A 27420-nucleotide genomic window follows, 5' to 3' on the forward strand; every position below is an offset into this window, starting at 1 on the left:
AGGCGTCTGCCTTCGGCTCAGGTCATGATCTCAGGGTCCTGGGATCGAGCCCCACATCGGGCTCCCTGCTCGGCAGGGAGTCTGCCGCTCCCTCTCCCTCTGCTACTCTCTCTCTCTCTGTCAAGTAAATAAATAAAATCTTTTAAAAAAACCCAAAACATTAATTTTTCTTAGGGGCTATTATTAGTAAGGAGGCCAACTGTAGTTAAAGCTGGATTAAAAACATAATTTATTTAGCAGTCTACATTTATATAGATTATTTGAGAGGAATAAGTTAGGCACTTACTCTGGAATTATTTTGTTCAATTTATAAAATCTGATTCACAAAATCTTAAGGAAAAGAACCCTTATCTAATACCTACTCTAGGTAAGATCTTTTGCTGTGTTTTCTGCCACAGTAGCTCACTGAATCTTAGTAATGCTGTGCATATAGTTACTTTTTCTTGAAGAGGAGGAAACAGGATGGAGAATTTAAGGCATAGGAAGGTGAAATCTGTGATGGTTCTTCAGTCAGACAGATCAGAGTTCAAATCCTGGCTTTGGTGCTTACTAGCTTTGTGATCTTGGGCAAATTACTTTATTACTTTACTTATTTATTATTATATATATTTTAAGATTTATTTATTTATTTATTTTAGAGAAAGAGAGCACAAGTGGAGGGGCAGAGGGAGAGGGAGAGAGAGAGAACCTCAAGCAGATTCCACACTGAGCACAGAGCCTGAGGTGGGGCTTGATCTCACAACCCCAGGAAATGACCTAAGCCAAAACCAAGAACTGGACGCTTAACCAACTGTGCCACCCAGGCGCCCCTATATATATTTTTACCGAAGTATAGTTGACACACAATGTTACAATAGTCTCAGGTGTACAACATAGCGATTCAACAACTCTGTATGTTCTGCTCCCAAGTGTAGCTATCATCTGTCACCATACAGCGCTATCACAATATCATTGATTCTGTTCCCTATGCTGTACCTTTCCTCCCTGTAACTTATTCATTCCATAACTGGAAGCTTATATCTCCCAATCCCCTTTATCCATTTATCACAGTGGCTGCACCAATTTGCATTCTCACCAACAGTGCATGAGGGTTCCTTTTTCTCCATATCCTCACCAACACTTGTTATTTCTTGTCTTTTTGATACTGGCCATTCTCACTGGTGTGAGGTGGTATCTCATCGTAGTTTTGATCTGTATTTCCCTAATGATTAGTGATGTTGAGCATCTTTTCATGCATGTCTATTGGCTATCTGTATGTCTTCTTTGGAGAAATGCTTATTCAGGTCCACTGTTGGGCAAGTTACTTTAACCCACCAAAGCCTGTTTTCTCATCTGTAAAATAGGGCCCACATCACTACTTGCCTCAGAGGAATTTGTCAGGATCAAATGAAATTATACCAGCAATGTGCTTGGCACATTGTGTGGCCTCAGTACACGTTAGTGGTCACTGCTCCTGCCTAGGCTTGGAGCTTGTACAAAGCCATTTTGGGAAATTCAAGCTATGGGTTTTGGCTTCTGAAGGCCATGTTCTTTTCAGGATGTCTGGTTCCAGGGCTAGGAGACAATCATGCACAAGGTGAAGTTATTTTTAACCTCTTTCTACAAGGGTGCTATTTTAATCCAAGTTGTTATTGGAGTTCAGTCTAATTCTCGTCCTTCTTAGACCCTCTGTACCTGTCTAATAACTAATACGAGGGGAAGAAGAGTACCCCCCCCCCATATACAGACACACACACACACACACATATTCCACCCTAGGGACCGCCCCAGTAGAAGTGGCAGGAGGGGATTATAGCAGGGACAAGGGAGGTGCAGGACTTACTGAATCCGAGGCCCCAGGGGCTGGGCTCTCCAATGACCATGAAGTGATCTTGTTTGGAACCCCTGGTAAAGGGGCAAGAGCGGGGCTTTGGGGTTAGACAGACACTGACTCAAATCTTAGCTCGGGTGTTTGTCCTTTACATCACCCTATTTGAGTTACCTAACCTTCCCTAGCCTCAGTTTTATCATTTGTAAATAAGGATGATAATAATCATGTCTCTATCTCAAAGGGTTGCTGAGAAGCTTAAATAAATAAATATACGGAAAGCACTTAGAAAGGTGTCTGACACATGGTCAGCTCTGGTAATTACTATGATGCTCCTCCTCTTAGAGGTATTAATGGAATCTAAATCAGCTATGAAGCCTAAAACTGTGAGACTGTACAAGAAGCAGCAAAGAGCATGATTCTTACATGAGCTTTGCTTTGAGTACCAGAGTATTCTTTACACTGGGGCAAACATTACCCCCATATTTGTGAACAAATTCTTATCTATTTGTTAACCTGGTGGTGATATATAAATGTTACCAGGAAACAGAAAATAGAATTTACTTAACAGAATTTCAACATAGAGTGATCTTGGTTGGAAAGTATTCCATTAAGCAAGGGATAACTATGTAGGAATGATAAAAATCAATTTGTATCTGAGCACTTTGAGAGTAGTGCTGCTTTTTCATAGCATGTTATAACATCCAAGTTCTACAATCATTAGGGTTTTTTTTCCCTAATAGAATAGTGTTTTTGTTTTTTTTTTTTTTTCACTTGAAACATACCACACTGGGGTTACTTTATTTTATGTCTTTCCTTTTAAGTGTTACACACCATCATGACCAAGAAACTAGACCTCAATAATATGCCACTCTCTGTGTTTCCCTATTATACCTCTTTGGGCACGGCCTTGTATGGAAAGGAGAAACCTCTGATCAAGCTTCCAGCACCATTCAGAGAATCATTAGATCTTCCCTTATGGAAGTTCTTACAGAAAAAGAAGCATCTGATTGATGAGATAAATGACGAAGCGAGACATTGTCACTGTGATCTAATATGGTCCAAACTCAGTAGTGAAGTTACCATCAGACCTGCGACCACATTAATCTGTCTCGGTAGACTGAGAATCAGGAGATGGAAGGAAGATGTTTCCACAGCATTCTCTAGCATCAGGTCTAAATATAAAGTTACCCCCTTTAAAGTGGATCCCATGGTGTGGGACACCATAAAAAAGAGTGTAGAAGACGACGACAGGATTTTGATTGAATTTGATACACTTACGGGGATTGTAACCTTAGTGGGGAAATCAGAGGATGTACAGAACATTGAGCCACAAATCAAGGAATTAATAGAAAGTACCACTCAAAAAATTAGAAGAGAAGAGCAAAGTCTAAAGCAAAAAGTGGTCATTTCTCCAGGAAGGTATTCTCTTTTGTGTCACAGTGATGTCCTGGAGCGTCTCCGCACTGAGTACCCAGAGATGGAGATTTGTTATGATGAAGCTTCTCAACACATGTGCTTCAAAGGCCTCTACACAGATGTGTATAAAGCAAAGTATGAAATACAGAAAAAGATGTACACCATGGTTCAAAAAAGCATCCAGCTTCCCCCTGAGATTTTCCAGTTTTTGCAAAAAGGAGACTGTATAGAATTCTCTAAGTCTCTTTTGATGGCACAGAAAATTCTTGCAGTTTATGAGCTGGAGGGTAAAACTGTTCTCTTAATCGGCTATTCCTCTGAAGTCCTATTAGATGCTGAAAAGCAAATGGTCAGTGCCTTAAGTTATAAGCACATCAACGTCGAGGACAGGGAAGTTCTTAATGGCAAGAAATGGAAAGGGCTCACTCACAGTTTGCATAAGAGACATAATTCCTCCTCAAAGACTGTAATAATCGATGAGTTAACTTCAAAAACCAAAGCTGAGGTCATCATCGCGGGCTGTGTGAGAGAAGTGAATGAATCCTATAGCTTGCTTTTTGACTTTGTGGAAAAACACACAAAAATAGAGAGATTGATTGAAATAGAGCCTCCCGTAATCATTGATTATTTAAGGATAGAAAAAAAGCCATTCTGGCAAAAGATAAAGACGACAAATGTTCAGGTAACTTTCAATCTTGAGAATAAACAAAAAGGCATTTTACTAACTGGGCCAAGGGCCAAAGTCCTGGAGGGCGTGAGCATCGTCAAGCAAGCCTTGGATTCTGTCTGTATTGAAAGCGTCCATATTGATAAGCCATTGGTCAGCCAGTTCTTCCAGGAGAAAGCACAGTATTATAAAAGAGAGGTCAAACGGTTATTTGGATGTTCCATTGACCTCCAGGAGAATGGAGGGGAGAAGGAGGGAGGCAGCACGGATGGGCAGAAGTGCTTGGCTCAGGTAGAGCTGGCCCCTGGAGTCTCGCTTAAGGGGCCGCAGAGCAACTTGTTGCAGGTAGAGCTGGCCCCTGGAGTCTCGCTGATGGTGCAGCAGGGTGACTTGACCCAGTTTCCTGTCGAGGTGGTGGTGAGCAGCGCCAGTGAGGACCTGCAGCTCTGCAGCAGCCTGGCGGCGGCTCTTTCCAAAGCAGCCGGCCCTGAGCTCCAAGAGGACTGTGACCAGATAGTGAAGAAAATGGGCAAGATCCTCCCCGGCAGCGCCATCATCTCGAAAGCAGGAAAGCTCCCATACCGCCACGTGGTCCTTGCAGTGGGGCCCCGGTGGAAGGACGACGAGGACCTGAAGTGCATGTTCCAGTTAAAGAGGGCTGTAGAAGAAAGTCTCCATTTGGCTGAAACACACAGGTGCCGGTCCATAGCCATCCCGGCCATCAGTTCCGGAGCTGGTGGCTTTCCCTTAGCCCAGTGTGTGAAGACGATTGTTTTGGCTATCAAGAAAAACTTCCAGTTTAAGCAGGATGGACACACCTTGAAAGAGATTTACCTTGTGGATACAGCTGAGAAGACTGTCCAGGCCTTCGCGGAAACTGTGAAAACTGTATTTGAGGACCCCCGGCCTCCTACGGCTTCCGGGCCCAGTGTACCGCAGACGGTCCAGCCCGTCTTGACCAACGTTCATGGACACAGACAAATTCTGTTGTCCCAGGGAAGCCTGAGGATCCTGCTGGTGAAAGGAGATGTGCAAAGCGCCACGGTGAGTGTCCCTTCTGTCCCTGCCTGCCGAACACCCGCCGGGGTGCTGCGATTCTCTAGCCAGCCTGTTGCCCAAGGCAGACTAGGACCCAGGGGAAGAATCCCATGCCCTCCCTCCCAGCCTCAGAAGTGGTTTTCTCAGAAGACTGGGCGGCTTCACTGAGGCATTTACCCACAGAGATTGGCCACTCAATTGTGGGAACTGCAAGTGTACTCAGATCGCGAGGGTTCCAGTAAATGCAAAAACCCACAATACTATCTTACGTTTATACATGTATACTTTTTCAGTGCCTTTATACTTGTCACATTTTGGCAAATCTAAGGTTAATTTCCTGTCAAATTTGCTGAGGGCAGATAACGACAAATTAGAGCATTTCATGTGGGCAGAGGATGGGAATCTTGTCAATGGTGCTGAACCAGGGTGAACTACACTCCTCCTCGGTGACCCAGGCAGGGCAGCCTTGAATATCACTTGGTCACATTCCTTCTCCTCTCTTCTCTTGGTGTCTTAATTGAGCCCAATTTAGAAAAGCTCTGTCAGATCAAAGCAGTCTGCTCACAGCTCAAACCTACCTGGTTTAGGGGCACCTGGGTGGCTAGGTCATTAAGCATCTGCCTTCAGCTCAGGTCATGATCCCAGGGTCCTGGGATCGAGCCCCACATCGGGCTTCCTGCTCAGCGGGAAGCCTGCTTCTCCCTCTCCCTCTCCCCCTGCTTGTGTTCGCTCTCTCGCTATGTCTCTCTCTCTGTCAAATAAATAAATAAAAAATCTTTAAGAAAAAAAACCAGGGCGCCTGGGTGGCTCAGTTGGTTAAGCGACTGCCTTCGGCTCAGGTCATGATCCTGGAGTCCCGGGATCGAGTCCCGCATCGGGCTCCCTGCTCGGCAGGGAGTCTGCTTCTCCCTCTCCCACTCCCCGTTTGTGTTCCCTCTCTCGCTGTGTCTTTCTCTGTCAAATAAATAAAAAAAAAAAAAGAAAAAAAACCAAAACCCTACCCAGTGTATGTTCCCACTGGTCCCCTCCCAAATGACTGCCCCGCCTCCCTCTCCCTGCTGCCCTGATTCCTATTTCCCAGACCCCACAAGCCATGCCTCTGCACTCCTTCAGAGACCCTATACTATCTATATCTCGCTTTATATCTCCATTGTCCTGGAGTGTTATTTAAATAAGTATCTGGTAACCCTTTGCCTCGGGTGTCATTTCAATCTCTGAAATTAATCATCATCGTTTCCCCCCTATAGTGCCAAACCCAGGGGCTCAAATACAGTGATCCTTGATGAATGCTCTTTGTTAGTATCTGAAACAAATTGGTTTTGTCTTCAAGGCTGATGTTCTTGTCAACTCCATTCCCGTGAATCTCCAGCTTAATAAAGGGCTCCTTTCTCAGGCCCTCTTGGCGAAAGCTGGGCCAAAGCTCCAGGAGGAATTGGACAGAGTCGGCCAAGCGAAGGCTGTTGGCATGGGTACAGTTCTCCGAACCAGTGGACACGGTCTACACTGCCACCATGTGCTTCACGTAGTGGCTCCAGACTGGAGAGATGGGTGCACATCTTCATACAAGGTGGGGCCAAGTTTTAGGTTCTCTGGGAAATTGGGTCGCCTTTGGGACTCTCCGTATAGTGTAGATTGGCCTCTGTCTGTCACATTATCAGCGGGTTCTATCACGATGGCCATTTCTTTCAGTTGTAGCTGACTTTGCCCGAAGACTAGTTAATAATATAAATTGATTACAGTGCTCAATCATTACTGGGGCTCGGGGAAGAGTTATTGAAGACAACACATCTTTAGTGAGGATAGCAAGGTGAGGGCATGAAGAATGGAGGAGAATGAAGGATTAGAACAGTAGTTGCTTTGCTTCTTTCCTTCCTTGCCGAGTGAGTTTGAATCTTTTTAGAGGGTCTCTGATGTTCCCTTTTCCTTGTCTGCTCCTGTTCTTTCCTTTCCTTTTTTGACTGCCCTTAACCTCTTTTGAAAGGAGAGTAGACAGAGATCACAGTCAAAGTTGCTAAATTCTTGTCCTTTTTGTTCTAACTCCCATTTCTAGGAAAGATGCATAAAGATGTGCTTTGTGCTTTTCAGATCATGAGAGACATTATCAGAAAATGTCTGGAAATCACCGAGAACTTGTTTTTAAGATCAATTGCATTTCCAGCAATAGGAACAGGAAATTTGGGGTTTCCTAAAACCATGTTTGCTGAATTAATAACTTCAGAAGTGTTAAACTTTAGTAGCAAGATTCAACTGACAGCTTTACAAGAGGTTCAATTTCTGCTGCACCCGAGTGATCATGAAAATATTCAGGTACAGTCTCATTCATTTCTGGTTATTTTGGCAGCTGAGCCCTAATGTTTTCAGATGTCGTCTTGGTTGGTCTGTTAGATTGTTTTTTCCATGTATTTCCTGTACAGCAAAGTAAAGGAGTGGTATAGACCACTTGTAGCATAGCAAATGTCAAGCAAATTTATGGATATAGAAAAAAATTTAACTTCTTATTAAGGAGAATTCCAAACATAAATAAAAGTACACAAAATGGTATAATGAACTCCCTTGTACCCATCACTCATCTTCACAATTATCAACCCATGGCCAGTATGTTTCATCTCTATCTCCATTTATTTCCCTCCTTCCTATATTATTTCCAAGCAAATCCTAGACATACTTTATCCATAAAAAATTCAGTATTGGGGCGCCTGGATGGCTCAGTCGTTAAGTGTCTGCCTTCGGCTCAGGTCATGATCCCAGGGTCCTGGGATCGAGCCCCACATCGGGATCCCTGCCCGTCAGGAAGCCTGCTTCTCCTTCTCCCACTCCCCCTGCTTGTGTTCCTGCTCTAGCTATCTCTCTCTCTGTAAAATAAATAAATAAATAAATAAAATAAAAAATAAAAAATAAAAAAATTCAGTATTTATTTTAAGCAATAGGATTCTTTTTAAAAAGTAACATTACCACAATACTATTTCACACTTAAAATAAATTGAAAATCATTCCCTTATTTCCTCAGTTATCAATGTTCAAATTTCCAGTTGAATCATAAATGCCTTATTTTGTTTTGTCTTTTGGGGTTTTTTTTTTTTAGATTTATTTATTTATTTGAGAGAGAGAGAGAGTGCACGTGTGCACAAGTGCCAGGGGGGAGGGGCAGAGGGAGAGGAAGAAAGAGAATCTCAGGTAGACTCCCCAACCCCGTGGGCCGGGCCCGATCCCATGACTCTGAGGTCACGACCCAAACGGAAACCAAGAGCCCGACACTCAACTGACCAAGCCACCCAGGTGTCCCTGCCTTATTTTGTGGTTAGAATGAACTCAGCACATCCCCATGGGAGTAGGAGAGTTGGGACTAGAAATACCAGAACCATCTTCGGTTGTAGAGAGTCCATCAACCAGCTGTCCACCTTTACACACGGAGCCTGCCTGCCTGCCTGCCCGCCCCGGGAGTCCTGTGAGCCTGGGATTCTGGCTCTGTACTCTCCCCATGTCCCCTTCCCATTACTGGATCAATCTTTTAGCACAAAAGTTACTTATTTTTTCTCCCCCCAAAAATCTCTCTTGCTTGTTTAAAAGGAGAAAGAAAGTGATGATTTGAGGGTGTCACTACGAGGCAAAGAAAGGGAATTCACAGGTTCATTAACCCTAGAATACATACATCAACCTCTGGCTCCAGAGAGGGCTACTCCCCTAGCGATTCCTCTCCTGGGACAAATAAGAAGTTAAAAAATGTAAGTGGGTTGGGGCGCCTGGGTGGCTCAGTTGTTAAGCGTCTGCCTTCAGCTCAGGTCGTGATCACAGGGTCCTGGGATCGAGCCTCGCATCGGGCTCCTTGCTCCGCGGGAGCCTGCTTCTCCCTCTCCCACTCCCCCTGCTTGTGTTCCCTCTCTCGATGTGTCTCTCTCTGTCAAATAAATAAATAAAATTTAAAAAAAAAAAGGAAGTGGTTGCTGTCTATGTGATTATCTTTCTCTTACTACTGTGTTTTTTTAACAACCGGCAAGAAACTTGCTCTTACTGATTATGGAAATAATACATATTCATTGTAGAAACTTTGAACCATAAAAAATGCATACATTCTTTTAGTTGTATTTCATTGTAGTCTTCTTTTATACGTGTGTACCTTTAGAAGTGGGATTATATATTGCAATTTAATATCATTATTTTTTCATTTAATAGTATAAAAAAGAGAATTTCCCTATTCCACAAACTATTTTTGAAGATGAGATTTTTAGTGGCTGTTAAATATGCCAACACATGGATATACCAAAATTTATTTAACTATTTCCCTGTTGGATTTTTAAACTGTTTTATTTCTTCTCTGTTATAAATAGCGTGTAATGAATATGCTTGTATTTATAACTTCCTTCACATATTTAATAGTTTCCCTAGAATGCATTTGCAAAAACAGAATTATATGTATTATTTTCATAATTTAAAAAAATCTATAATGAAAATAACACTTTGAGAGTTGTTCTCTCCTAAGTATGTGTGCATGCAAGATCAAAAGCCCTGATGAATCAAATTTATTCATCTATGGAGGATTGTAGTAGTCAAAACTGTCTTTGTATTTCCAGGCATTTTCAGATGAATTTGCCAGAAGGACTAATGGAAGTTTCGTCAGTGACAAAATTCTCAAGGCTGAAGATGCACAAGGTTCAGTAAAGCTATGAGATGAGAAATTATTTCTAGTTGCTAAATAACTATTCAGTGAAATACGGTAGTGATGATTTTTATGAAAGAATCAGTTAGTGATAAAGAAGATATTAAATTATATCCCATACCCCTGAGCATGTAAGACATTGGCTGTGCTTATGTGGTCTGATGTGAAAGAGTAGGCAGGCTAAATTATATAATCTATACAGTGGGTTTTTGGGTAGTGATTGGCTGCTAATTTCTGAGGATGATGTGACATGTGTTTTCAGAAACAGATACATTTAAAGAGACAATACCAACCAAATGCTTCTCCTGTGTCAAATCTGCTGTTGCTATACTTGAGTTTATCCAAACTCCTGTTTATAGAGTTTGCTGAGACTTCTTGAATCTGAATGTGTATGTTTCCCATCAAAGTTGGGGATTTTTCAGTCATTCTTTAATTAGTTTACCTCACTGGTCTCTCTCTAGTGCCCCAATAACATGAATGTGAAGTGTTTTGATAGCATGCCATGGGTCCCTGGGATCTCTTTTTCCTTTTCTTTTTTTAATCTCTTTTCTCTCTGTTCATCACATTGGATAATTTCTATTGACCCACCTCCAAGTTCATGGACTCTTTTCTCTGTCCACTGCCCATCCAGTGAATTTTTTTTCTTCAGATACTATATTTTTAAACTCTAAAATGTCCATTTGGTTGTTTTTTTTTTTTTTTAGAGTTTATAAACTATAAACTGCAGGGCCTCCTATTTTCCATTCACTCCAAATCATTTTCAGGCACTCAGCTGTTTACTTTGACCTCAGGGAGCATAGTTATAGCAGATGCTTTAAAGTCTTTGTCAGGTAATTCCAACATCTGGATCATCTTGAGATTAGTATCTGTAATTGATTGTCTTGATCCTTGAGAACTGGTCACATTTTCCTGGTTCTTTACAGGACAAACCATTTGGGATTCTAGACTGGGCATTTTAAATACTATGTTGTGAAACTTGGGTCCTATTAAAATCTTCTGGAAAATGGTGATTGTTTTGTTTGTTTTAGCAAGTAGTCAGTCAGTTAAGTTCATTCTAAGCACTCTGTCTCACCTTCTGTGTGGGCAGCAGTTCCAATGTTAATTTAGTTCTCAAGGCCTTTGCTATGCAGCTTGGGTCTGTCCCCACACATGCAGCTCCAGCTCTGTATTCATACACAGAATAGGGGTACCTTCTCCAGCTCTCACCTGTCTGGGACTCCTATACTCTCTGGCTCAAGGGAGCCCATTTTCTAGGTCCTCTGGCCAGGAAGACAGGTTCTCCAGGAGCTTAAGACGCCTGTTCAGCTGCCTCATAGTTTTGCATGGTAAGGGTTACCCTTGTGGGCAAAGTGGAGAGACAAAGAGGGAGAGAAAGAGAGAGCCACAGGTATTGCCCATACACACACATACAGCTTTTTTTTTTAAGATTTTTTTTTTTAAACTCTGAGAAAGAGAGAGGGAGAGAGAAAATCTCAAGCAGACTGCCCGCTGAGCGTGAAGCCCCACGTGGGGCTCGATCTGGCCACCCGGAGATCATCACCTGAGCCAAAATCAAGAGTCAGACACCCAACCGACTGAGCCACCCAGGCGCCCCCACATACATGCTTTTCAGATCACAAGGGCCCCTTCTCTTCATTCTTCCGGACAGGAAGGCAGAATGTCTCTCAGGGTTTTGGCTCCCTGTGGGGCTACTGTGGAGCTCTGCAACTGGGCTCATCTTGAGGCAAGGCCTGAATTAGAAAAAGGAAAAATACGGACAGTCATGAGGATTCCTTCCAATACTCTTCAGTTCACAGGGACCCTTTTTTCTAATCCTCTGGCTGCAAAGATAGGAATTCTCATTACACAGTTCTGCAACGGGGGCCACCTTGGGCCAGTGCTGAGAGAGAAAGAGGGAAAATTTTAAGACAAAATAAAATGGGAAACTCTCCCTCCCCCTTACAGGTGACTTCTTCAAGTTTTGACTCCCTCCCCCAGCCTGCCTGCTGTTTACTTTTCAGGTCTCAGTTAGTTGGCTTTTTGTATTTATCCTGCATTTTTAGTTGTGATTTGTGAGTGAGATAGGTGTGTGGGGGCCTGACATCGCTGTGGCCAGCAGCAGAAGTCCACGCTTGATATATATTATATTTTGTAATCCTTTCTCAGAAACTGACCATCACTGGGGCTCAGAGTCAGGGCTGGTTAAGGGCTGGAGATCACAGGGCTGGGGAAGAAGTATGAGAGGAATGCATCTGGGGAGTGTGAGATCTAAGTCGTTCTTGCTGTGGCCGACTTGGTTAGGGACTCCGTTTTCTTTTCTTCTCAGATTTCCGTGGGACTGCATCTAGCCCTAATGTAGATGTGCATGAAATGAAGATTGGTCCCATCATCTTCCAGGTGGCCTTTGGAGATATCACCAAAGAAAAGGCTGATGTGATTGTAAATTCAACATCAAAAGCATTTAATCTCAAAGCAGGTACTTTACTTGTAGGATTTGAGTCGTGTAATAGTCAACTGTCCTATAGTTGCTGTAGCCAAACTGGTTTCTACAACTTTGGCTTATTGATATTACTAATTTTAAAATTATTTTGACATGGTTTCGAATAATTGGTAACAGATAATTTATACATTTTTCTTCTTTCTTATCAGAAATACTCAGGTTCTAGGATTCCTTTGATGATTAGGAAAGCTTTTTAGATAATGAGGCAATCATTCTGATCCAGATGTACTGTTCTGATTTTTTTCAATTCATGTAACCCTCTTGCTTTTCTCCTGTAGGGGTGTCCAAAGCAATTCTAGAATGTGCTGGACAAAATGTGGAAATGGCATGTTCTCGCCTAGGTAAGACACAATACTATTTTTTTGGTTCAAAATTATAAGTAGAAGGCTGAATATGGGAGGTTTTGGAGAGGCTGGGGAGAGTCTTGGGATTGGAGAGACAACATATTAATCTGAAAATCATACATTTGACCAAAGAATTCTAATCAGAGACAATTAGAAGTGAAAAGTAATCTCACTTAAAAAGAGAAGATAAGAAAGATTCCTCAAAAAGCATATTTTAGGAGTCTCTTTTCACATAAAATGCTTTATATGCCAAAGCAAACATTTTGCTTTCTAAACAAAGAATGGGTTCAGTATCTAATTTTGCATCTCTCTGTCTTGTGTTTCCCAGCTCAAAAGGGCAACAGTGATTATATAGTTACTGAAGGTGGATTATTGAGGTGCAAGAATATTGTTCACATCATTGGCGGAAATGATGTTAAGAAATCAGTCTCCCTTGTTTTGCAAGAGTGTGAAAAACGGAATTACTCATCAATTTGCCTCCCAGCCATTGGGACAGGTTTGTAACCTCTGGCTGTCAAGGCGTCCCCCTTTCCTTCACTCTGGTGCTGACTGTTAATATAATCAATGCAGAGTCTGAGTCAAGGTGGCTCCTCATCCCAAGGCAGCCCCAAAGGGAGTAAGCAAAGACTGTGGGGTGGTTTAAGTAAGAGGAAAAAATGAAGAAAACTGAAGATAGTGTTGAATATTAGAGTGACATCTGCTCTGTACTATGGGAGGGAAGAGAGAGGAAGGGCAGGAAGAGAAAGAAAGCCCATCATCTCTCCTTCTCTCCTCGTTCCTCTGTTTCTTTTTTTTCCTGTCCCCTACATTATTTAGTCTTGAACTCCCTCCCCCATCCCTTCTGCATGGAGAACCTCAGAGCATGGGCTTGTACCTCCCAGGAGCTGACTCGGGTGGAGAGGAGTATTCCTGGCCTTGTCACACCTCTTGTACAGCTGGCCCTATGAGTTGGCCTTAGGACATGTCTGCACAGAAGCCTCCCAGTCACCAGAGCCTAATGGGTTCTGGTTCTAATGGGTCAGAAATTCAACTCCAACCTTCCTCTTTTCAGCCTACTTGCCTTTTTTGTTTCCCTCAAACTACGTAATAGTTGTGTAAGTCTTCATATATAAGGATGGTGCTTTGGGTTTATCATTAGTAAGGTGATGCTCTTTCAGCTCTTTTCCCAGGAATCTGAGTCTTGGGTGGTGATGAGGAATTTCTGCTTGGTTTCCCTTCAGAGAGCTGGTCAGGGAAGCAAATACTCTCAGACTTGAAGTGGAACGTAGCTGGCTGGTCCCAGAGAGAGAGCCCTCAGCACTGGACTGGTGATTCCATTGCGCAGGAATCTGAGCGTCTCACACTTGCATTCCAGGCCCTCCAAAAGTACACTTAACCGGCCTTGTCACTTCCTGAGCCCTCTTCTAGTCCTCTGTTATTTTAATTTCTGTAATACTCTACCATTCCTCTTAATGTTCCCACATGGAATGCTACATCTACTTTATTACTCTTCTATTTCTGAAAGATTAATTTATAATCCCTTTATGTTTTCATTCCCCTTGTGGTATTATCCAATTTGGCAGTTTAGCTAACATGTCTGTCTGCCAGGTTGTCTGTCTGTCTGTCTCTTTCTCTATCTCTATCTTTAATGGACACCCACTAATGACTCACCAGTCTCTGTCTCCATTGATTTTTTTCTGAGCTCTGGTCTTGTGTTTCTACATAAACTTTATCTGGGCCAAGAAATTAGACAACCCAAGGGTGACACAGACCTTCCCAAGAAAAAATAAGGAAATGAGGCAGTTTTTGTTTTGCATGAATATATACACATAATTATTTCTGGGTTACTGCAAACCTGTTGTTTCTTCCACTGACTTGGTTGCATTGCTGGTCTGCACAAATAAATCAGGATTACAGATTCTCCTTGCTTGTCATCTTTACTAATCTGTATCACCACTTGAGCTGGTCCTTAGACTAACGGACAGGGGAACTTTCTCCTTTAGTGGTGTTTATGAGTTGACTTGGCACTGCAACTGAGACGGCTTCTGGCAGTCAAAGAAGCCCTCTCCCTGGCTCCTTACAGACACCTGCCTAGGGGGAGAGAGTGGGTGGTCAGCGATACTTGCAAGCACTTCAAGTTCAAAGCAGACTATAAATTCCAATTCATTGTCTTCTCCCCCAGACTTGCCCTTCCTCTTATATCCTTGAGCATGTTAAAAGCATCACTTTCTACCTAGAATCCTTGACTCTACCCCCTTGATCACTCCTGTGTTCATTAGCTTATTAACTAATTTGATTAAATATTTCCCACATGCCTGCCATGTGCCAGGCACTGTGCTTAGGCACTGGGGACAGAAAGATGACTGAGAAAAGGGTCTAGTCACCAGGTAGCACCTAGCCTCTACTGTGGGAGACAGACATGTAAACCACTGTAGTACAGCACGACTCAGGGTTGCACAGCAAGGTGTGTGGGTGGCAAAAAAGGGGGAACAAAGGGTCAAAGATAAACCCAGTTGGCCACTGACTTCAGGTCCTGCTGACTTCACTTCCCAACTATCTTCTCAGTCCCTGTACCTGACTCTTCATTCTGGCCTCTTCTCTTTGTTCGGCTCTTGTCTTTTGCCTAAACTTTTATTATAGCTTCCTATCTAGGCTCCCTGTCCCAGTGCCTCCTCCACATACCCCACCCCCTGAATTTATCTCAAAAAAAAAAAAATCTCAAAAACAGATCTTTTCCCCAAACACACCAGGCTGAACATATCACGCCCCTGTTACATAGTTCTGTCTGGCATAGCCTTTTCCACGGTTTCTCATACTTCGCCTGTTGACATACCTCTTCATGCCCATATATCACATCCTTTGTGTTCTAAGTGACTAGATGAGAGCTAGCTCATGATGGGACATAGTAAATGTTGAGAGTGAATGAGTGTATCTGAATTCTCCCATTTAAATTCTTCCAAAAATCATGAGATAATCATAGCTTTGCAAAGGAGACTTTCTCTCTTTTCCTGATCATCTAATCCAGAAAACTGAAGAAACCCTCTTGTTCAGTTTTGTATGGGGTTTGTCTACATTCTCATAAGTGTCTACATAGCCAGGCCAAAGTGGTCTACTCTCATTTCTGCAGTAATGGTGGACACCATCAACAGGGAAAATCCAAGTGGGCTGTTAGTCTATCACACCAGGTTGGCCAGGGGACTTTTACATTGCTTCTCATTGTGATTTGCTAGCTGCCATTTATTTGTATGTGATTGCTTCCATGACTTTTCATGGGACTTTTCAGGGGACTTTTCATGATCTTACCTAGGCAGTAGGCTTGAGAAACAAGATATGGAACATGCTGGGAAAAGAAAAAGACTTGCTCTGGTGGCCACCTTGAACCCAGCAAATCAGCTAAAATCTCACTGAGTGTGCTAGAAAAGACTTCCTAGAGGCTTAGGGATAACTGGTGTGCAAAGAATTATAGATTATAATGGATAACTTACAGCTCCAGGTGTCTTACAAAATCAGCTTAGCTTGAATCAGGTCCCCAAAGACATCTGGAAGAATAAAGATACATGCATCTAGTTGGGTGACTATGAACAAAAAAGAAAAATTATTGTTCTTTTTAAAGAGCTTGAGATTTCAACATGTATTAGCATCTTTTGCTTTTTATGGACCTTTTGAGGACACGAATGAGCCAAAAAAGGTTAATTGTGCTTTGTAACACAGAGGAACACAGTTAGCTAGGGTCAACTTGACAGAGGAGACACGAACATCAGATATCAAAAGTTAGATTTCCTGGGTCCTTTGTTCATTGTTGGGTTATTGACTTCCTGACATCTTGGAATAGCAGCTCCCTGGTGCATCTAGGACCTCAAAAGTGTTTGCTCGTGCATTGCTAGAAAAGCCCATGATGATGAAAGAGTGGGCAGTGGGCATTTGTTCTGTGAGGACTGGAATCCCCAAATTATTTCTCAGCCTTCCCAGTTGGGTCTCCCCCCACCCCCGGTTTTTATTATCTGCCTTTCCAGGAAATGCCCAAAAAGACCCAGGTACAGTTGCTGATGCCATAATTGAGGCCATCGAAGACTTTATCCAGAAAGGAATGCTCCAGTCTGTGAAAAAAGTTAAAGTTGTTATCTTTCTGCCTCACCTACTGGACGTGTTTTGTGACAGCATGAAAAAAAGAGAAGCATCTCTGGCTTCTCCCCAGCTGTCTGTGAAGTCTAAATTGACACGTGAGTTGACCATTTTTATGAAATGCATGTTCCTAATATTGACGTCACGTGAGAAATAGCTAATCTTTAACAAACTGTCAGAAAGAGAAATTAAGAAAACAATCCCATTTACAATTATATCAAAAAGAATGGAATACCTAGGAATAAATTTAACCAAGAAGGTAAAAGACCTGTACTCTGAAAACTATGAGACACTAATAAAAGAAATTGAATCCCTATCAAAATTCCGATGGCATTTTTCACAGAAATAGAACAAAGAATCTTAAATTTGTATGGACCCACAAAAGACACCTGATAACCAAAGCAATCTTGAGAAAGAAGAACAAAGCTAGAGGCATCACATTCCTGATTTCAAACTACATTACAAAGCTATAGTAATCAAAACAGTATGATATTTGCATAAAAACAATAGATTATTGGGACAGAATAGAGAGCCTAGAAATAAATCCATGAATATACAGATCTTTCTTCACTTACAGTGGGGTTACATCCTGGTAAACCTACTGTAAGTTGAAAATTTCACAAGTCAGAAATGCATTTAACATATCTAACCTACTGAACATCATAGTTTAGCCTAGCCTACCTTAAACATGCTCAAAACACATTAGCCTACAGTTGGATGAACTCATCTAACACAAAGCTATTTTATAATAAAGTGTTGAATATCTCATGTACTTTATTGAATACTGTAATGAAAGTAAAAACAGAATGGCTTTGTGGGTACAGAATAGTTATAAGTATATTGGTTGTTTATCCTCATGATTGCCTGGCTGACTGGGATTTGCGGCTTGCTGCCACTGTCCAGCATCACAGGAGAGTATGGCAGCATATTTACTAGTTCAGGAAAAGATCTAAATTCAAAATTCAAAGTATTCTACTGAATGTGTATCATTTTCATACTATCATAAAGTCGAAAAATCGTAAGTTGAACCATTGTAAGTTAGGGACCATCTGTGTGATCAATTAATTTACAACAAAGGAGCCAAGAATATACAATGGGGAAAGGATAGTCTCTTCAATAAATAGTGTTTGGATGCTTGCTTCAGCAGCACATACACTGAAATAAATAGGGCTGGGAAAACTGGACAGCCACATGCAAAAGAATGAAACAGGATTACTATCCTACACCATATGCAAAAATCCACTCAAAATAGATTAAAGATCTGAAACCATAACACTTCTAGAAGAAAACATGGGGAATAAGCTCCTAGACATCAGTCGTGGCAATGATTTTTGTTTGTTTGTTTTGACACCAAAGCACAAATAGCAAAAGCAAAAATAAACACGTGGGACTACCTCAAACTAAAAAAGCTCTTGCATGGCAAAGAAAACCATCAATGAAATGAAAAAGCAACCTATGGGATGGGAGAAAATATTTGTAACTAATATATCTGATGGGGGTAATCAACAAAGGGGTTAATATATGAAGATCTCATACAACTCAATAGGAGAAAAGAAATAATCTGATTTAAAAATGGGCAGAGGATCTGAACAGACATTTTTCTAAGGAAGACATTTACAGATGGCCAACAGGCACATAAAAAAGTACTCAACATCACTAATCATCGGGGAAATGCAAATCAAAACCATAAAGAGATATCACCTCACCTGACAGAATGGCTATTATCAAAAAGACAAGAAATAACAAGTGTTGGTGAGGATGTGTAGAAAAGGAACCCTTGTGCACTGTTGGTGGGAACATAAACTGGTGCAGCCACTGTTGAAAACAGTATGGAGGTTCCTCAAAAAATTAGAAATAGAACTACCATACGATCCAGAAATTCCATTTCTGGGTATTTATCTTAAGGTAACAATAAAAGAAACTATCTCAAAAAAGATATCTGCACCCCCATATTCATTGCAGTAGTATTTACAAAACCAAGGCATGGAAAAACCTAAGTGTCCACCAACAAATGAATGGATAAAGAAAATATGGTATATATATATATACATACATATATATACACACACACACCACACACAGATATGTAACATGTATGTGTGTATTACACACACACACGATGGAATATCACTCAGCCATAAAAAAGAAGGAAATCCAGCCATTTGTGATAACATGGATGGACCTAAAGGGTATTATGCTAAGTGAAACAAGACAGAGAAAGACAAATACTGTATGATCTCACTTATATGTGGAATCTTAAAAAACAAACTCAGAGACACAGAGTAACAGATTGGTGGTTGCCAGAGGCAGCAGAGGGTGGGGTGGGAGATGAAGATGGGTGAAATGTGTCAAGGGGGTCAAAAGGTACAAACTTCCAGTTATAAGATAAATAAGTCCTAGAGATGTAATGTATAGCATGGTGACAAAAAGAGAGAGAGAGGGAGGGAGAGAAAGAAATAGTTAATCTTCCTTTCTTTTCTTTTTTTAGCATTTGTGGGCTCCCCGAGTCAATCTCCAGAAAAGCAGAATCCTTTGGTTTTGAAAAAGAAAACAGAATCAGCAAGTTTTCAGGTGTGTGGTGAAAGTGTAAAATGTATAGAAAACGTTGTCTCCTGGATTCAGGATCTGATTACAAAGGAACTGTGTCCTTACATCAATGAAGATGAGTGTATCAAAGATTTTAATGAAAAAGAATATCAGAAGTTGAATGAGCTGCAGGAGAACTTAAATATTGCCATTTGCTTGGACTGTAAAAGACCTTTGATTGAGGTTTTTGGAATTGGCAAAGATTTGGCACAGGCTAGAAATGCAATTGAGGAAATGATCAAGGGAATGAGATTGGCCAAAGAACAGAAATCCCAGGCAGAGTTCATCAGTGAATTTATAGAATGGCAATATTACAAAAACAGGACTTTTCATAGTTTTGACAAAATAACCAATCTGCAATTGGAGAATGCAAGGAAGGCAAAGAAAAGGATAACTGTTGTCAAAATTAATCATCAGAGCTACACAGTGGATCTGACCACACACACTGCTACAAATGCAAATGGACAGAGTTTACCTGTTCAGCGCCTCATGAAATCTGAAGGTGAGTCAGATTGTGTGCTTTTATCCATTATTTTACACCTCCTGTGGACTTAACACTATTTTGTACATACATCAAAATTGTATTCATGTAGATAAAATTGAAGCAACTCTTAATGGGATGAAATACAACACTTGGTCTCTAAGCTTAAGGAGCTTACATTATGGCTGGGGAAATGTAGCATGGATGCACTCAGCAGCCTGAGGATGACCTTCTTAATGGCGACCAGACCCAAACCTTGCATTTGTTCCCATCTCTACAGTTTACATGCTTCCCAGAGCCAGTTCTGCTGTGGAGGTAACGGCTGCTTCCGTCAGGAGAGGGAAAGCCATGGGCTTTAAAGAAAAGTAGCCCAAGGTTTTCTAGAACAAAAGAAGACAGCCTGGTCAGAGTGGGCACTCTCTGTGTCCGTGACTGATGAACCCAGGGAGGACTGGGAGCCTGTAGGATCTCCTCCCAGAATTTACTTCCTCTCCTGCCCTGAACATAAGGTTTCCTTAATGCACGCATCAGGAAGCAGCCTTCAAATTCTCTGACTGGATCTATTCCCCACGAAGGGAATGCCTGTGCTGTGTAGATAACTATTCCTGCCTTTGAACCACACAGGTCCTCCATGGAGACTGGTAAGTTGGCTTCCGGTACAGTATCTTCATCTCTTGTGAGATCCGTGTGAGTGAGCTCTTCAGACTCTGAGCAACCCTAGGGAAATGACAAATCAAGTATAATACTCTGTTTAGCAGAAGGGAAGACAGAGCTGCCACCACTACCTGCCAAAGAGCCAAATCTGCCGTCCCCCGAACTCTGAAGGATGCGGGGAAGAATAATGAAAGAATAGATGTGGAGGGCCCTGTGATGGTGAGGAGTTCTGGCAAAAATTCACACTGTTGTAACAAGACCATCATAGGGAAATAATCAACTATTAAATTATTGAATTATGACAGCTTAGAGACTGAACAGAATATGCAGCTGAGTTATGCTACACCAACAATTCTCAACTCTGAGCGTGATCAAAACTTGTTAAGATGCAGGCACCCAGGTTCCACCCCTCAGAGAGTTTGATTCGTAGATCTTTGGGTTTTTTTCTTCACAAGCATTATGGTTGGTTCTGATGTAGGTTGTCTGTGGGCCACACTTTGAAAAACAAGGAACTTCTTGAACACATTGAGTTAGGAGATTGTAAAGTAAGAACACAGATGATACTCAGTTCTTCAAAGCATACCAGGAATGTGCAGATGGGCCTTCCCAGGTGTGTGGGAGTCCTCAAATGTCCTCTTTGCAGTTAAGACCCCTGAGCACTGGAGTGATATGAAGCAGCAGAAGGTCTGTGTGGTTGAGCTACAGCCTGGTCATGCAGAATATAACACAGTGGCAAGCAAGTTTAATCAGACCTGCTCACACTTCTACATAAAGAAGGTAAGCTTTCTGCTGACATGGAGTTTCTTAATGGTGGAAATAAGTGGTATCATGGTCCTGATAAATACATAAATACATTTGCATTCATTTTCCATCCGCCCCCCCTTTTTTTTGGCCAGAATTAGAGTATTCTACGGTAATCAGATTTTAGATTATAGATTCTACTCCTGTCACTATCATTACAGACACATTGAGATTGAGATCGTGTCAGTTATTACAACACAATATTAGATTGCAGTACGATATTAGAATACTAAAACCAGGTATTAACTCAGGGAGGAGCTGGTTAGTAGTAATCTTGAAGAGACAGCTGGTAGAAGTCTTCCCAAGAGGAGGAAATCTTTCCCCAAAGAGGAACCAGTAAGTGGCCCTAAAGAGGAAGGAAAGAGGAACATCCCCAGGATAAAAGGAAGTTCTCTTCCTCCCAAGGAGAAGCCACTCAGGAACACACCTATGGAGGCTGCTGGCAGCAAGAGCAACAGCTCCAAGAGAAAGGAAAAGTTCCAAAAGCCAGCCCGGCAGGATTAAAATGGACATTGCCCCACCCAGCCCTATAAAACTTAACATGAATTCACAAGAATCCCTGAAGCAAAGTCATAAAAATACAAAGATAGAGCTTCAAGGTTCATTTGACAACTAGCAAACATCACAAAGAAACACGCAGAGACCCTCAGATCAGGATTGTGTGCTTCTGCCCCGTCATTCACAGATCAACAGTGTTTGCTTCCGGCATAAATCCAATAGTCCTTTCCTTGTTCATCTCCCTTATTTTGGCACCTTCCACCAAAAAAAAAAAAAAAAAAAAAAAAAAAAAGATTTATTTATTTATTTGAGAGAGACAGGGCTCGGTTCCACGACCCTGAGATCACAACCTGACCTGAAATCAAGAGTCGGACGCTCAACCGACTGAGCCACACAGGTGCCCCTGGCACCTTCCACTTTTAAACATCACTATTGCTCTTTGAAATTATGTTCCCATTTGACCTCTGTGGCAGTTATTATATTAATGCTTTCTTCTTTAATTTTCCTTTCATTATCCCAGTTATCTGTTTCTCCTCCAAACACCTAATCCTAGCTTTACCCGTAGGATTTATATTTTGGTCTTCTCTCTCTGCACTTCACTGGGAAAAGTTTTTACCCTTCTTGGCTTCAGCTGTTATTTCAGTGTTGATAGCTCCCAAATCAACATCACCAACCTGGATCTTTGATCAAGCTTTACAACATATTCCAGTGACCTAAAAAATCTCTGCTTGCATATCTAGCTGCTAAATCAATTTCCCTAAACCTAACCCATCATCTCACCATTTCCTTTTCCTTCCCCACTTCTGTCCTTGGTCCACCACTTTCCGAGTAAAGGTAGAGATCTTTGGATGCCTTCCCTTCATCCATAATAACGAATTTGCCAATAAGGCCTGCATTTTCTTTTTTTGCAAACGTTTTTTTATTCCCTATTTCTGCCACCACTCTGCTTATTCAGGTAGTTAAGCACATAATAACTCAAAAAGATTTGAAGTGTCTTACAAAGATATGTATCATACCTTCAGATAAAATAAATAGATGAAGAAAAATGGACAAAAAAAAGGGGAGGAAAAATAAGGTAATAGAGGTATTGTCTGTCTACAAAAATATATAACATGAGTTTCTGGATAGTTACTAGAGGACCACAGGTTTGTTTCTGAGCTTCCTAGTAGACAAAGCAAAGAAGTGAACACCCAGCCTCAAGATTCATTGCTTCCGTAAATCAGAAAGAAAACCATGTGATCAGGAGACTCTCAGCTTTTCACAGTGCTGAGACTACTGAGAGGTTTATCCTGTGAATCAAGTGCTGGAGAATATCTTCAAAGTCATCCTCACAATAAATTCAACATCAGATTTTATACCACTGCTTTTATTTTTAATCCCTCAGTGTAAACCATTCGAGCAAACCAATTCTGAGGTACCAAGACAAAGTGATTCGAGTGTGCAGCACTCTCGTGGGGGCTGGTTCTGAGATTTCAAATACCAGGCACAGTCATCCAGTAGTGACTGACTGGCCCATTTTGATGAGATGCCAAGTCCAGACTGAGCAGGACTGTCCAGTGGACCAGCGATGTCTGCAGGGGGCCCTGGAGGCTTGCCATGTGTTGGCGAATGGCCAGAGAAACGATTTCACTATTTTTTTGTAGTGGACCCCTTTTTCAAATAAAATCCTATGTGAAAGTCCAGTGTGTGAAACAGATAGAAGTAAAGCTACTTACGGCACTTCTGTGGAAATCCCTAACAGTGTGAAAATGCTAACAGGAAAAATAGGCGGTTATTATCCTCCACGACTGGTAAGACCTGTGACTAAGATTTTTAATATCCATAAACTTCCACATAGATTCAATAATTTTGCCACATTTGCCTTTTCTCTCTTACTCTCTGGGTTTTTGCTGAAGCATTTGAAAGTAAGTTGCAGATATCATGACACTCCTGAATATTTTTGTGCGTATCTCCTAAGAATAAAGACAGTCTCCTAAATAATAACACTGCTATCCCATATAAGAAAATTTACAGTAATTCGGTAATAGAATCCATATTTAAATTTCCCCAACTGCTTACTTGTAACTTTCCCCTCTCCAATATGCATTTGGTCATTTTGTCTCCTCTGTCTCTTCCGATCTAGAATAGTACTCCTGCATTTTAAAAACTCATTTTTCATGATACTGAATTTTTAAGAGTTTAAGTCAGTTGTGTTATAGAATGTCCTACATTCTGACTCTGTCTGGTCTAGATTTTCTTTTCTTTTCCTTTTTTAAGAACTCAAGCAAGTTTGCTTACAGATTCTATATTTGTCTGATTCCTCCTGGGTCCTGCTATCCAGGACTCAAGGAAATTTCCACCACAGCCCTGGAGGCCACTTCCCAAAGAGGATGGTCAAAGCATGGACACTATGACCTGCAACCAGACCCCACCCCACCAGGATTCATGCCCCACTCTTCCAACTGGACCAGAGATTCATTATCATTAATTAATTCCCTTCTGGACTAGACCCTCTAGTGCTTCTCTCACCAGCAGAACATGGCTAACCATGGGAACCAGTGCCCCAGAAGGACTTAGGAGGAGAGAGGCAAAGGGACCAAGTGAGGTAGACAGCAACCAGAATAGCCATTGAACTGAAGATAAAAAGCAGGCGTTGGGGAGGCTTGGTTAGATCCTAAACACTGTTTGCTCTCGTGTGGTGCATTAAAAGATGAAATTAACATTCTTCCCAAGGTCTGTTTTTTGTGAAACACTGGATCTAAAAAGATTTCTGAATCAGAGAGGTGCCATCTGGCATTGAATTTGTTGTTTATTTTAATTTTTATTTATGAAAAATAATGGTCATATCTGTATCTTGCTAAAGGCTCTTGGCACCGACAGAGTATTTCTCCTTGTTGATTTGCAGATTGAGAGGATCCAGAATCTAAATCTCTGGAATTGCTACCAAACAAAGAAGGAAACCATGGATGCCAAGAACGGGCATAAAGACAATGAGAAGCAGCTCTTCCATGGGACAGATGCTGACTCAGTGCCACATGTCAACCAAAATGGCTTTAACCGCAGTTATGCTGGGAAGAACGGTAAGGAAGCAAGTAATCTGGCTGCTCCGAATGGGGTGTCAGCTGCAAGAACCCAAACTGGTGAGGGACAGTGTGGACTGACTGCTTTGTATTCATTCCTTCATGGTTGGTGGCCATGCTGCGGCCAGAGTTTCGAGGTTGGGCTCATTATGTTTCAACCCAGAAGGACTGACTAGCCCTCTAGGATGGTGAAATGACTTTTAAAAATTAAAAACACATGAAAAAAATGTGAGGCTTTGGAGAGAAGAACTGAACATTATTTTAACATTATTTGACATATTGGGTCAACACATCAGATTATAGACTAAATTGAACTTAAAAATGTTTTGTTTTTCTCTTCACAGCTGTGGCATATGGAAAGGGAACCTATTTTGCGGTCAATGCCTGTTATTCTGCCAATGATACGTACTCCAGACCAGACAGATATGGGAGAAAGCATATGTATTACGTGCGTGTACTTACTGGAACCTACACACGTGGAAATTCCTCACTAATTGTGCCTCCTCCAAAGAGCCCTGAAAACCCTACAGACCTGTATGACACTGTCACGGATTCTGTGCAGAATCCCCACTTATTTGTGGTATTTTATGACTACCAGTCTTACCCAGAGTACCTCATTACTTTCACCAATTAAATTTTGGTATCCTTCCCAGAAGACATTGCTCGCCTATACATGCCGAGTTGTAAAACAAGTTTTAGGTGTTTTTTCCTCTTAACGGCATTTTCTAAGATTAAAGGGTCTTTGTCACTGAAATCAGACTTTCTTCAACTTCTTCATAACTGGAATGAACCTATCTTAAGAGCAATACATTTGAGAATTTACATCAGATAACTTAGTTACAACTGTGTGTCCACAACCGTGGACATCCAATCTGTAGAAGGAAAGAACAGGTTTGTGTTTTCGCAAAGGAGAGAATATGTTCATCTTAAAGGCAGAGGGCACAGCTATGCCATTTCAGCTGCTGCTGGAGGAGACAGCTGGTGTACCACATCAGGACGCCATACTCCCATAAGGAACACAGTATTACTGAGTGGGTAGGACTGCCGATTTCCCTGCAGCCGGGGATGGTGTCTAATTCCTTTTTTTTTAATCCCTGGGCTAAGGTCTATGCCTAATGTAAATAGATGCTCCAGAAACATTCCATAAACTAAGAAAGAAAAAGCCTAGTCAGACTCTGACTCAAAGTAGGAGCCATCTCTTTAATATTCTTGACTTGTCACTTTGCCTTAAATTGAACAGATTCCGTCACAGGGAACTCTGTTCTTCATGAACTGAACCGTGACATGTGGGACAGCTCCAGTCAGGGTTCTGTGCCCTGCACAGTTCAGGGGCTGTGGTCTAGCTTGTGGCCCATGGGAATTGGGTCCCACGGACTTGTGCAGCACAGCAGTCCTGGCTCCACTGGTCCTTTTCTATGTTGACCCCAAATCTGCCTTCATCTAACTTCCGTTGGTCTTAGTTCTGCCCAGTGACAACAGTGGGATACTTCCAGGGTGAAACCCTTTACTATGTTAAGTGAATTCTAACGTTATTAAATAGCATTATTTTCCTTGGCAGTCTAGCTTTTGATGATTTTAAAGACTTGTGCATAAATAAACCAAAGGAATTAAGCAGCCATATTGCTAATTTGCTAGCTCAGTGTCTGTTAGACAGGAAAGTGTTGGTTTTTAAAAAAATTTTCCCCAGGTAAATTTCAGATTCAGACACGATTTATTGAGTGCCTAGATTGTACCAGGTAATCTAATAGGTGCTTTCACATATTTATTTTATTCCTCCAAACAACCCTGTCAGGTAAGAATCATATCCCCATTTTAAAGGTGAGGAAACTTGGGCGCCTGGGTGGCTCAGTCTGTTAAGCGTCTGCCTTCGGCTCAGGTCATGATCCCAGGGTCCTAGGATTGAGCCCTGTGTCGGGCTCCCTGCTCAGTGGAGCCTGCTTCTCCTCCCTCTGCTGCTTGTGCGCACTCTCTTTGTGTCAAATAAATAAATAAAATCTTTTTAAAAAATAAGATAAAGTTGAGGAAACTGACACTCAGAGTGCAAGAAGCTTCCTTGCCTGGGGTCACCTAGGTAGTAGCCCTCAGAGACCGAAACCCAATCCTGATTCCTGTGTCACCAAGTCCTTTGCTCTTCCCACTACAGAGCATGGCCTCTAGATTAATGTTATCATTTCAGGAACATCCCAGGTAGTCTATGAATGACCCTCGTATTTCCTTGGCTTTTTCCTTCTGGCTTTGGTTTCCATTAGAGTCTCTTCATTTGAAGCTCTGTAGGCCAAGGCTGGAGCTGATGCCCAGTGCAGATGGTGCACTTGAACACTAGGGGGTGTCGAGAGGTTAAAGGTGTTCTTCCTTGGCTGCTGTGAACTACTTGCTTCAAGTACAGGAGGTTGAGGGGGCCACAGTTCCGCTTCGTTAACAGACAGACATCTTGAAATTTTTCTTGCTGTTGCTGTTTTTGTTTTTTTTTTTAAGATTTATTCTTTTGAGAGAGAGAAGGGGGAGGGGTGGAGGGAGAGAATCTCAAGCTGACTCCCTGCTGAGTGTGGAGCCTGTCGCAGGGCTCCATCCCAAGATCGGAAGATCATGACCTGAGCTGAAATCAAGAGTCGGATGCTTACCTGACTGAGCCACCCAGGCGCCACTGTTGCTGGGGTTTTTTTTTTTTTAGTGTTTTATTGTTATGTTAATCACCATACATTACATCATTAGTTTTAGATGTAGTGTTCCATGATTCATTGTTTGTGCATAACTCCCAGTGCTCCATGCAGAATGTGCCCTCTTTAATACCTATCACCAGGCTACCCCATCCTCCCACCCCCCTCCCCTCTA

At 41.8% G+C, this 27420-nt stretch overlaps 1 protein-coding gene across 1 annotated transcript in view; it reads left to right on the top strand.

The window, feature by feature from the left end:
- The window catches only part of PARP14 (poly(ADP-ribose) polymerase family member 14), a 40822-nt gene extending 15474 nt beyond the window's left edge, over nt 1-25348 (top strand). The window contains exons 6-18 of the mRNA XM_044914305.1: nt 2632-4184; nt 4239-4937; nt 6262-6498; nt 7017-7238; nt 9500-9578; nt 11891-12040; nt 12343-12405; nt 12737-12904; nt 16401-16607; nt 18998-19597; nt 20874-21007; nt 24414-24588; nt 24933-25348. Coding sequence (XP_044770240.1) covers nt 2632-4184; nt 4239-4937; nt 6262-6498; nt 7017-7238; nt 9500-9578; nt 11891-12040; nt 12343-12405; nt 12737-12904; nt 16401-16607; nt 18998-19597; nt 20874-21007; nt 24414-24588; nt 24933-25222 — 4577 coding nt within the window. The 3' untranslated portion in view covers nt 25223-25348. The remainder of the gene's footprint in view (nt 1-2631; nt 4185-4238; nt 4938-6261; nt 6499-7016; nt 7239-9499; nt 9579-11890; nt 12041-12342; nt 12406-12736; nt 12905-16400; nt 16608-18997; nt 19598-20873; nt 21008-24413; nt 24589-24932) is intronic.
- The last annotated feature ends 2072 nt before the right edge of the window (nt 25349-27420 follow it).

This window comes from Neomonachus schauinslandi, chromosome 1, assembly GCF_002201575.2.
Source record: "Neomonachus schauinslandi chromosome 1, ASM220157v2, whole genome shotgun sequence".
NCBI classification, from domain to species: Eukaryota; Metazoa; Chordata; class Mammalia; order Carnivora; family Phocidae; genus Neomonachus; species Neomonachus schauinslandi.